This window comes from Rhinatrema bivittatum, chromosome 3 (assembly GCF_901001135.1).
Source record: "Rhinatrema bivittatum chromosome 3, aRhiBiv1.1, whole genome shotgun sequence".
NCBI classification, from domain to species: domain Eukaryota; kingdom Metazoa; phylum Chordata; class Amphibia; order Gymnophiona; family Rhinatrematidae; genus Rhinatrema; species Rhinatrema bivittatum.
Window position 1 is genome coordinate 98186238 of NC_042617.1, and position 13041 is coordinate 98199278.

The 13041-nt window shown below is 42.9% G+C and overlaps 1 protein-coding gene across 2 annotated transcripts in view; it reads left to right on the plus strand.

The window, feature by feature from the left end:
• PLCB4 (phospholipase C beta 4) overlaps positions 1-13041 on the plus strand; it is an 855807-nt gene that overhangs the window by 530467 nt on the left and 312299 nt on the right. For both annotated transcript variants that reach the window (XM_029593509.1, XM_029593508.1), the window contains one exon: positions 52-109. In XM_029593509.1, the coding sequence (XP_029449369.1) occupies positions 52-109 (58 nt within the window). The remainder of the gene's footprint in view (positions 1-51; positions 110-13041) is intronic.

Genomic DNA, 13041 nt, shown 5'->3' on the forward strand with positions numbered 1-13041 from the left:
CTTGCATCTTAACATGAAAACTTACTTTGTGTCTAATAAATTTCTTTTCAGCAATGGAGACAAAACTGATTATTTAACGGTAGACCAATTAGTGAGCTTTCTAAATGAAGTAAGCTTTTTCATACATTAACTACCATTCAAGTCTGTCTGTAGTAGCTTGCATCTTCCCATTGCATGCATCGTACAATCATGTGCTGTGCTTCTGGTCTGCTAAACTTTCCGTCATGGCAACATCCAGGTGCTCCTGCTTTCTCTGTGTTGGCTTCGCCAGTTGCTTTGGTGATTCTTTTTTTTTTTTTTGGCTATGGAATGCAAGCTACTGTGCATGTTTCTGAAATATTTCGTTTCATGTCAATATATAAATATATATTGTTTTGGATTTTAATGATTTCATTATTTTTTTTAGGTTGTGTGCCCTTTTAAGGAGTAGTAAACCATGTTGCGTTAAATGAGTAATAACTTATTACCCTTCCATTACTTTGGTAGAAATTCACAAGTCAGTGATTTACGGTGTTTGCTACTTAACTGGGCAATGATTTCTGAAAACATTTAAGGATCCACAGAATAGGAAAAAAGAACTTTTAAAGGAGCATGAAATAAAGAACATTATTCTGATACCCATGCATGTTATAAGCAAGATGTCATTTAGGATGTACTACCGTAGGTTTCTTTAGCTATAGTATTATTGAGGGGCAGTGAAAATGTACCTTACAAGTAGATATTCTTTGACTTTTCACTAGCCACAAAACAAACTGATACTGAATTTTGGAGCCCTCAAGCTGGTCATGATGGTACTTGAGGTCAGAAAATCCTCCTTCCCCTCTTCAAACAATATAAAACATGTGTAACTTTTTTTAAGTCCGTTTTTTTTTCTTTCTTTGCACATTTCCTAATTCTTCATATTAATAATGCCATGGTACCAGTACTCAGGGGTATTATGTCCTGACAGTTTAAGGGTACTTTTAAGGTGGCTGATGAAGTAGTGTGGTAGAGCAAGGGAAGAAGCATTTAATAGTAAAAGTGACCAAGGTCATGTCTGGGACAACTCTGAACAGTAGCAATCAAGACTCTGCAGACATTCCCACAAGTGTGGGCCCAGCTGGTCTGACTTTTATTTACAGGCATTTACAAGATGCTCCATACCAACAAGTGAGGGGGCATGTTCAGATGTGTGCATGAAACGTAGAGACAGAGATCAGCCAGTAGCAAATGTCTCAAGATTAATTCTTTTTTTAACTTTTTATTTGCTTAAAACATAAGGCAGAGATTCACGATAGCAACAGACACTGAATCATCCAAATATAACTTGAGAACAAGCATAGATAACATGATCACATCCTGCATTAAGTACAAAAAGTACAGAGGGGCTACCCGGAGTAGAACATTGCATCCCTTGCATCCTGGCATTAAACATTTACTAGACCCTCCTGGATCTTATCCCAAAGTTCCCCTACCCCCAGCAGCCAAATATTTCCAATAAGATTCCCTGATTCTGTCCTACAAAAACAACTTCTTACAAAGAGAAAACGTCATCTTTTCTATGACTGCTATGTCAGTAAAAAATCAGCGGTTGTGATTTCCAGTGAGTTGCAATGGTAAATCTAGCCACAAGGATGAAATAATCACTCAGTTTACGTTGCTGGCTTGCAGAAGATAAATTAACCCAAAGCCCAAGAAGGCAAGTTATAGGTCGTGAGAGTCACTTGATGTCCCAGAATATCAGCAGTCGTTGTCCCTACCCTCTTCTAGAACCCCTGCACTATCCCACACTCCCACCAGATATGTAAATACATCATCATCACCACCACCACCCCAACACACCCTCAGCAGCACAACTCAAGATTTATTCTAACTGTGATGCTTTAACACAGAAAAATGGCCTATGGTAGCCAGCGCATCCAGAAATATCTTCCCAAGCCTGGTTCCCAAAGTATAGAATGTTTCTCACAGCATTCAGCTGACCCTTTGCTCTGGCCACAAATTAAGTTGTTCAGTGTGGTCAGTAATCTGCTGCTGCTGCTGCTGCTGCTATGGATGCTGCTGTAGTCTATCGCTTTTTCATATACACACATGCATTATTATTATAGCCCTTTGTTGCACAGGTGAGCTGCTCAGTTTGTGCCTGGCCAGAATTTTCCTTATTTTTCCAGTTAGCAGTAGAAGCTTTTGATCCATCACGTGGCTGAGCTGTCTCTGCAGACAAATGAGAAATGACCCCATCGGTGCTTGGAACGTAACTCTAGCCTTGAGTTAGTAGCTTGTTATTTCTGTGCTGATGAGGAGTTTTTTTCAGATTGCTATTAAATTTACATGCTTTGTAAAGTTCTTGCCAAATGTCCTTAAAGTAATAGTTCTTTTGCATGATATAGTCTCTTCCAATTGAATTGTTTGCCTTCATGTGTACAAGCCCAGAGCATAGGAACCAACTGACTTTTTCCTTATCCTAACTAGGTCTCACTTTTCTTGATATCCACCCCAGCACTAGGCACAATTCACAGACTTTTGGAGGTTCAAACTGATAGTTCCAACATGCAAAAATCAAATTTTACTAAAATCCCAAGTCCAGATCACATTCTCATAAAAATGCTTAAGGACTTGAAAACATTGTGCTTCTTCTCTGGCTTATAATGAGGTTGACACATCACAAATCCATCTCCTTTCCCAGGCTTATCCTCATTGGCACTGTTCTGCCTAAGCTCTGCGTGTATCCTTGTGCACAGAGGTCATGAATCCCATGCACACATCAAAACAGCAAGCACGAGAAATCCCGCTGTTATTTGCATTGTGCTGGCACATATTGCACAAATTTGAACCTGGCTTATAAAATGTTGCACAAAAAGAAAATGTTTGTGCATGCAATCTTTCAAAAATTGGAAGGGATGTTTCTCACTGGATCCCTTGTGTTCCCAGAATATACTATGAAAGGGTTTCCATTCATCCTCACAGTTCCAATCTTTGATTTTGCCTCACTTAGGTGGAAAACCTCTACTTTTCATCTTTATAGTCCTGTGAGTTGTCACTTCACCAGCAGCCAGGTATTTTCTTCTCTACCAGACCTCCTAGAAACACTATCGCCTCAGATCCTGTAGCAATCTGGTTTTCAGCACTCTCACACACCAAGGTGCCGATGCAATAAATTTGCGTAGAAAGCGGGCGCCGAACAGTCAGCACCCGCTCTCTTGATGCACCCCAAGGGGGGGAGGGGGCGCCATGCAATATTTAAATTAGGGGGTCGCGTTAGCAAGGAGGAGCTAGGGTCGCTTGCGCGACCCTAGCACATCCTTGCTAACGAGAACCCAATCGGATTCCGTGACTCGGCTGTCCGCCGGTAAGGCAAACCGATGCCGAGGGTTCAGAAAGCGAACACCTGTCAGTCGAGCATCCATTTCCTGTACCTGACTGTCTATTTTTTTTTTAAACTTTTATTGTTTCTTTTATTTTTCATCCTACTTGATATCACAACGATATTAAGTAGGAGGCAGTACAGAAAAGCAGTTTTTTTTCTGCTTTTCTGTACTTGTTTTTGATGCACTCAGCTATTAACTCCTTTCATTAGGGGATTGATTAGCGCTTATTCTGCCCGCGCCTGACTGCAGGTTAACAGTGCACTCGGCTGAGCGCATTGTATTGCAACTGTCCCCAAGACTCTTCTTCCACTGTGACTGGAAGGGAACACTTTCCCTTTAGAGCATGCTCATAATATTCCTTGGAACTCTACCACTGCAGCTAGAAATTCAGGGGTTCCCCTCCCTCCCTCTTGCATATACCATGTTGCCTAGAGGCTACCCTACCTTGCCCATTTTCCTCTTCATAAGAAGAGGAAAATGGAGTTTGTCACACACTGATAGGAAGCTTTCTTAGTATTTGTCCATGCCTTACTGCATGTGTTGATCAGAGTTGCATTTTATGAACACATTTGCAGCAGCTCTGTGTGTAATGGAATCTGTTAGGAGAAGAGAATTTACCTGGGGAAAACATGTTAACCGAAGCTGAGAATGATCTGCCTTTGAGTTTCCCTTTGAAAATTCGGCCGAGGCACTCAGCCGCAGGTACTTTGTGCACACATACTTATGTACTTGCTTTGAAGCAAATACAAAACCATATGCTGAAACTAAGCACGGGGATTTCAAAATAAAATTCCAGTGCGCACCTTCCTAACCCTAGCACAGCTCTGATTCCAGTACCACCCACTTCGGGATTGTCTAAAATTGTGTGCTGTCATCTTTTAGCTGCCTTCATGGGTGAGTGGGGCAATGATTAAACCCCATTTTTACATGGGTAAACATGTGTTTACCTGTGTAAAGTGTTTGATTATTGCTCCCATAGTAATTATGTCAGAAAACAATCAAAATAGAGAGGCTGATATTGAAAAGCTTTATGCAAATAACTTTTTGAGTTACCCATGTACAAAACCCAAGGTTTGAATATTTCCCCTCTGCCAAATGTATACATTTTTTGCACCCCAGACAAAAAGGGGATTCAATGGAGGCATTCTAGGTGCGGGGCAAAACTTTATCCTGGTTAAGTTATGTACGTACTTTATCTGCACATATTCAGTGGCAAACGTATCTGATAAGTCCTGCTGAATATGTGTAAAAAGTTACCCAGCTAGATTTGCTTCTCACCTGCTTTCTGAATATTGACCTCAGGTTGTATTGGGTTTGTAACTAGCATACCTTTTGTACACCAGAAAATATAGCTTTCAAAACAAGGCAAGACCCATATAAACCTACCACATTTATATAAATATGCTCAGAGACTTAAATGTCTCAAGGCAGTATCATAGAGAGTGCTGAATTTTGTCAGTGACATTGTTTACCTTTGCCATATCTGAAACATGAATTTTAGTTATTTCTTTATTTAAAATCATGTATTACTCGCATTATCTTACATTCTAGATAGGGTACAGAAACATTCATAAAATTGAAACAAACACAGAACATAAACAAGATAGTAAAAGAAAACAATGCCTCAATTGAAAAACTAAAGACCCAGCTTCTTCATTAATCAACTAATGATGTGTATTTGAAACATTAGATTTTATATTTAACTGCTGAACTCCTGAACAAATATAAGTGTTATCATCTGTTTCCTGAAGGTTTTTTTACACAACTTTCTGCCCTGTACACATCGGACAGCGCGTTACACATAGATGTTCCCGCTGCAGCAAAAACCCGTTCTCTGATGTCCTACAAGTGCACCAGATGAACTGATGGTACTCTCTGAGATCCTAGTGAGTGTGACAATACATAGATTTCTAGTTACGAACCAGCACCAGTAAGAACACGAGCTGCTGCATTCTGAACTATTTGTAAGGCATTTACTGTTGAGGCTGTTAGGCCAACATGGGGGAATTGAAATAATCCAGCCCAGCAATTACTAATGCCTGTAAAACCATTCTAAAATCATCTGACTGCAAGAAAGGTTTCAATTTCAGCAATAACCACAGCTTATTGAAAGCGCTCTTTATAGCACGCTGCACCTGAAGTTAGAAAAATAAAGATGTATGAAAAATAATCAGTAGGTGTCTTACTTGAGCAGCGATTAGAATAGACAATTTCTTCACATGACAAAACAGGGGAATGTTATTACGGACAAATCTGGCCAGCACCATTAGCTCTAACATTTAGCATTTGTGAACAACCCTTGCTTGATGGCTTCAATACATTTGATTACTTGTACTAGGGCTTCAGATACAGTGGTATTGATCAGGAATGAGAATTGTGTACACTGTAGGCATGAGTTCACTTTTAAGGCAAATTATTTTAGAGATGGCTATTTTCTTCTCCATTTTAAATAAACAGAGATCTGCAGGTGATACTTTCTCGTTGGGTTAACTTAGCTATTGAGATTAGCTATTGAGAGTAATTCTGTCTTCTTCAGGACACTATAAAATGGCCAAAGTCTGATAAAGGAAGTATAACACTCAATAGATAGTTGTAAAAAGATATAATCTGAAATGAGTTTGCTGACCTTCTTTTAGGTGGATTAACATGGCAAAACTATATTATTTTTTCCATATAGAAAATGGATATACAAAACTGTTACATGATATGTCAGGTAAAATATGTAAACCTGGAAATAATCAAGGCTGGGGTGGGAGGAGCAGGTAGAAGGAAGGAATAATAATAAAAAGCCCTAATATTTCTAAAGGCTAAAGAGGTTAGGGTTGTTCAGCTTGGAGAAAAGATGGCTGAGGGGATTGTGATAGAGGTCTATAAAATCATGAAAGGACTTGAATAGGTAAACATGAATCCATTATTTACTCTTTCAGATAATACAAAGACTAGGGGGCACGCCATGAAGTTAGCAAGTAGTACTTTTAAAACAAATTGGGCAAACTTCTTTTTCACTCAATGCACAATTAAGCTGGAATACATTGCCAGAGATTGTGGTTAAGACAGTTAGCATAGCTGATTTAGAAAAGGGTTGGCTACGTTCCTGGAGGAGAAGTCCATAAACTGCTATTAATCAAGCTGACTTAGGGAATAGCCATTGCTTATTACTGGCATTAGTAGCCGGATAGCTTTAAATCTAAACTGGCTGTATTCAAAAGCTGGCCAGTTAGATTTAAAGCAGGGATTCCCAACCTTTCAGAGAATGTGGACCCCTTTTCAGCTTCAAAACTTTTGCATGACAAAAGTAAAAGAAATAATGATATGCATTCCAGAATCATTCATAATATATAAAAGTTATATTAAATAATTATTTCTCTTCATCAAGTCAGACCAGTCCACACCAGCAGATTGTGACAGAGTCTGCTTATATATGTTCGTGCAGGCACCAGCCTGCCAGTATTCTCTGTCTCCAGCAGATGGTAGATGAACATCCCATGCTGTGGACTAAGGCTGGTTAAGTCTATAGGCCTCTGGCAGGGGGCTGCTCCCAAGGTGGCAGTTAAGAACTCTGTCCCTCAGTTGAGCATGGTCTTGGATCTGATTTTCATAGATTTCAGCGGCTCTTGCAGTGACAGAAATTATTTCTCCCTCCTCTGGTTGAGCAGTGTCAGGACCATGGAGGCTTTCCAGCATGGCTGGTAGGACTTTGGGAATGCTTACCTTAATCCTCTATTGCCCCTCTTACTTGCCCTCCTCCTCCTCCCCTACTCTTCTTTTCTGCCCCCTTCCTCCCTGGTTTAGGTAGAAGAAGTTTGCTGGGGACCAGAGCAAGCAGCAGCCGTTCTTTGAGCAGACCACTGGGAGGCTTTGCAGGGGGTGAGTGTCAGGGACACTGTTCTCTGCTGCGGGAAGGCTCCAGGGGCCGATGGCTGCTTCATTCAGCAGGATGCAACTAAAGCCCACGCTTAGCAGTGATTGCAGAGTAACAGCACTGCGCAGGGTAGTACTGCACAGACACTGCCTGCATTTGTTTCTGGACTACGTGGCGGGAGGGGGGGGGGGTGTCGATGTCTGACAGCAGTTCAGGCATTGTGGGAGGCCTGGGGTCAGCAAACTGTTAATATTCTTCCACCGATGAAGAATTAGCCATGTTAGCCATCTTGAAACCATGGGTGCTGCAGAGTCTGTCTTTAAACTGCAGGGCTGTGAGAGGGTCTTCTTTTTTCACTCCCATTATGGCTGATTTTTTTTGTTGGTACTGAGGTGATTCAGAGTCAGCTCAGAATCCTGCCCTGCTTCTAGGTTCTAGACTTTGATTTTCAGAGGCCTTAGTAAAGGCCTAGGCATGTCTCAAGGGTCTGAGTTCAGTTCCTAAGTCCCTTCCAGATTTTGTTTATTCCTTCTGGAAGCACGTATAAGCCTGGGGAGCTCAGGCACGTGCTTTGTCTTTGGCGTATGCTCCCTCCTATGCCCTCAATAGCTGTCTCTTTTTTTTGTCCTGGATTTATGTAAGTGCAGGTTATGGGACTAGTTTTATTCCTAGGGACTGCTGAAGTGAAGCCATTCTGTGGTCTCTTTGATGTGGCGATCCAGTTTTCTGTCCATGGAGCATATCCTATTTAACAGGGTGGAAGCCTCGGGTGCGCAGGCCCTGGTTTAAGCCTTCACAACTCGTCCTTTCTGATCTCTCAGGGGGAAAAAAAAAAAGATTTTCCAACCAGCTATGTTAACATCTGGAATAATTGCCCATCACCTATGGAAAAGCTGCAAGACATGACCCAGCAGCGTCCTTCATATTCCATGGATCGCTTTACGCAAGTGGTACAAGAAGCTTATGATGCATTCAATACCTCCTCCAGGACTTCTAAAGTAGCCATTGGAGCCAGAAGGCTAGCATCACTATGAGCTTCGGGTCTTTGTGAAAATGTTCATAAAAAATGATTGTTGCAACATGCACAGGAGATAATCTCTTTGGAGTTAAAAGAAAGTGTAGATCTTATTAAAGTTCACTGTTCTACTCTCTGTATCCTAGCATCTACCACATAGCAACCAACTAGAAGTAGAAAAGTTCAATCTCTGCATTATAGGAGGCAGTACTTTTATTCATGAAGAAGATACCAAGCCCATTTTTTTCAGCAACATTGCCTGCAATCGCAGTAAGAATAGCAGCAAAGCAGGCCTTGTGCTAGGGAAAGAGCACAAATCAAACCACTTCATCAAATGCATCCAAAATCTAATCCAATCTTTTGACTACAGTTTCAACAAAGATCTCAGATTAAGTTGGAACAGTGTATGTGTGGTGGGGGGGAGGGGAGGGGAGGGGGGGAGAGGAAAAAGTGACAGTAACAGCAGACTGAGTATTAAAAATTATCCATCAAGGATATCATTTAAATTTCAAATTCTTGCCTCCAAAGAACAGCTCCAATTCCTTCCTTTTGGCGGCTCCCGGGGGTGTTCACATATGATTTTAAAAGCATTGCTCGGGCATAAATGCACAAATTGGTGCTTATGTGGGCTGCGCACGGGCAATGCAGATTTTAAAAAGCCGCAAAATTCATATGCGTGATAGAAATAAGGGGGCAGAAAAGGAGCAGGGCATGGGTGTTCCAAGGCGGGACCAATACGTGCGTAATTCAGAATTTTAAAACCAAATACCGCAGCACACGTACGCTAGATATCCAAGAAACTTTACTGCTGCTCCTGATGAGGAGCAAGTCTGTAGTTATCGAGTTTTAGGGCTTTTAGAACAGCCTGGAATGGTCTGGCTCAACTGGGGGGCGTGTTGGATGAAGAACTAGAGAGGTCTGAAAGCCTTGTTATTAACTGGACAAACTGGTGGACTAATTTCAAAACTGGGAATGTGCATTGCATGAGCATATTTTACATTTATTAAAATTTGTTACTTGCTTAACACTAGGAAGGTCTAAGCGATATACAATAAAACATATAATTAAATCATACAAAATTAAAATCAATAAAATCATACAAAATTAAAATACTTAAAACTGTGGTGCACTCTTAATATAAATCAAATATTCTGGCGCAAGAAAATTCTGGATGTAATACATCTGGATGTGGTTCATTTTTGGATGTATAACATTATGAAAGGATGCAATGTTCCCTCCTTCTGAGCTCTTATCACTTTCAGGTGCAGGTGTGTGGCCTTCATTCTCTCTCAGGCATTAGAATAAGTTAATTGCTTGCTTTCTTATGATAGACCTACTGGAATAACTAAATAAACAGACTCTTGCCTGTTCATAAACATTTCACAGTGCAAAACAGTAAATATGAGTGCACTCAGAGGTTGGCCTGTGGTCTTCAAACTAGTCTGTGCCTGGGTGAAAACTCTGAATCCATTAAACCTAACCTCTACATACATTCTCAGCAAAAATAACAAAAAAAAAAGATTCCAACAACATGGATTTCTGATTACATTTCTTATTGTTATAATCAGTCAGGACGATCTTCAAAATAAGACAAAAGCCCAACAAGATATAGGGCTCAGCAATTTCTTTAGCCCATCTTCACTTTGCTTCCATAGAAGACATCTGCAAAACTATCACCTGGTCTTCTATTCACACCTTCACTATGTTTTACTGCAGTTTTGGCCAAATAGTTCTCAAAAGTTCAACTCTCCCTCCAGCCTCTATCAAAGTATAGCTTGCATGTTCTACTCCTGATATAAAAACCTAGCAAATACATGCAACTCTCAGCTTGGAAGTCCACACTTGAGTGGCTGATTACTGTCCTGTTAGTCCACGGAGAAAGAAAAGTTGCTTATCTGTAACAGGTGTTTTTGTAGCAACAGGACAAAACAGCCACCCAATCCCAATCTCCTCCAATGTAAAGTAGAAGGTTAGCTCATTATAAAGAATGAGGAGACCCACGTGGCAGCAAATGTGCAGGAACACCTACACATGCTCAAAAAAACCTTCTTTTTCTTACTGCACTCTGAGAGAGCTTTTCTGTCCCTACATCATCGGATGACATCACCCACTTATGTGGCTGAACTCCCTTGCTATCAATGGAGAACAGCTGTTACAGGTAAGCAACTTTGCTTTCTCCTGCCAGCCATGATGCCAAATACAAAACAGTGCCACATATGCTCTGATGTAGATGCCATGTACTGCAGTTGACTAGGGAAATTGACTCCTTCCTGCTGGTGAAGATGTGGAGGAGGCCCTATGGAGCAAGTAAGTGGGGGGATGGATGCAGCAAAGGCTACAAAGGCCCAGGCATATTCAGGGTGTGAGAGGGGGCCGGGTTTTTTGCCATGAAGTCTTAAGCCTATTTCAGAGATATGGCCAAAAAGGCTCATTACATTTTTCATTTATCTGACTCCATTCTATATATCTGCATAGTCTTATTCTACAAACATACATTTATAAAGCTATAAATATTTATAAAGCAGTTTATATTTATTTGCTGTATTTCTGATGTTATATTGTTTCAATAGGTGCTTCATTGATTGCATGGTTATATAGCCCTTGGCAAAAACTTTTTCACTGTAACTGTTTGTGTTATGGAGATGGAGGCCTTGAGCTCGGGGAAGCTCAGAGGCCTTCACAATCTATTAGGAAGCGCTAGGAGAGCAGTTCCGCTTACCAGGGGATGTGTGTTCTTGGATCACGGCTCAACCCCAGAGGAACTCTGAAGAGGTGCCACGGCAGGCGAGGCATGCCTGAGCGAGGCTGGACTGAAGACAGATGACTGATGATACTGACCCTCCTCCGGACCTGCATGCTTCAGAAGACCAGCAACGCAATGGTGATGTTAATGAACAGTCCTCCGACCGTTCCAAGCCCTTTCGGACCTGCCGCTGGGTAACGGCAAGAAGCGGCAGGCCGGATGGAGACCAGGGCAGTGAAGACCGGAACATGGAGACTCAGACGAAGACTCAGGAACAAGGTACTTGGGTGCACAGATGAAGACTCAGGAACAAGGTTCAAGATATTTCAGAAGACTCAGGCAAGGTTCAAAATATTCAGGAGAGTCAAGCAAATTACTGGGTTGAGACTGCGACGCAGAGCGCCTTACACAGTCCACCCGCGGGACTGGTCACGGACCACGCTGGACTCGAAGTAGCCTCTAGACGAGAAGTGGAATAATGAAGGGAACATGTCTCAGAAGCTGTAGAGGCCTGCACGGGGGCGCACCCTACACAGCCGCCAGTGGCTGGTTGCGGACCACGCTGGAACAGCACAGGTTCTGGCAGAGTCTTTGGCATGGACGGAGGAAGCACAAGGAATCCGAGGGCAGGCAAAAGTTCAAGACACAGGACCAAGACGGGACTTGGCTTCAGGAAAGGGAAAACCCTCCGGAGGCCTGTGCCGCAGAAGTGAAGAAGGCATCACACCACGAAGCGCCCCAAACAGCCCGCCCGTGGGTCCAGTCGCGGACCACGACATGGCACGCCAGGAAAGGCAGCGACAAGGAACCTGGGGCTCAGGACATCTGGACCGGATCACGGACATCAGGGCTGGATCACAGACATCAGGAACAGGCGACGGATAACAGAACTGGATCACAGACATCAGGAACAGATGACGGATATCAGGACTGGATCACGGACTTCAGGATGAGACATGGAGCTCCAACAAAGAACAGGAAACCTAGGACCTTGAAGAAGAGCTGGAACAGGGACAACTCCTGGAGTAAAGGATCCCAAGAGTGTCTATCTCCTTGTGAAGGCCACGCTGGAATGAACACTGGGCCCTTTTGTAGGGCTGAGGAGGACAACGTGCAGGGAGGAGCCAGCAGGGGGCCACACCTGGCTGGCCCTTGAAGAGCAGGAGAGAGATGCGCGCCTGCGCCTATGGAAATCCAGAAAAAGAGAGCAGGATCCGCTGGTGGCATCCTCAGCCACGGAGAAGGCCGAGGAGAAGAAGAGCAGGCTGAAGGAGTGGCACCATGCCATGAAGACTGAAGCGAGAATGCAGGGCTGCAGGCACCGGCAGGGACTGCTTCCCTGCCAGCTGAAGACCCTGGCATAGCAAGGACGGCTCCCTGCCGTCAGAGGACCCTGAGAGTGGCAGCGGCGATCCCACCCACGGAGCGAAGCTCCCGGCAGAGCACAGCCCTGCCGTGCAGGGCAGATGATGTTGGCGTGGGAGCCCGGAGGCAGCGGCACTGCATGCCATGAAGGACAGCGTCGGCGGCCTGACTGGCCGCAGGAGGTAGGGGACCTGCCCGTGCTCCTCGCGGGCAGGTTCATAACAGTTTGCTGTTGGGTTTGATACAAGGAAAGCTTCCTGTGGTTGACAGATTATAAAATGGTCATGATGAATGAATCAACTGATTGACTGATGAAAATTATTTCTATCCCTTATATTATGCTTGATTATGCATGAGTTGGATGTTATTTATACTCTATAGAATAAAAGAAACTCTTCCAGTTATTTAATATACTGAATAGTAGTTCATTTGCCTTAATATAAATTTTCACCTGGAGTACTGTGTTCAGTTCTGGAGACCGTATCTCAAAGGAGACAGAGTCAGGATGGAGGCGGTCCAGAGAAGGGCGATCAAAATGGTGGATGGTCTCCATCGAATGATTTATGAGGAGAGGTTGAAGAACCTGAATATGTATACCCTGGAGGAGAGAAGGAGCAGGGATGATATAATACAGACCTTCAGATACTTGAAAGGTTTCAATGATCCATGGTCGTCAACAAACCTTTTCCATTGGAAACAATTTAGTAGA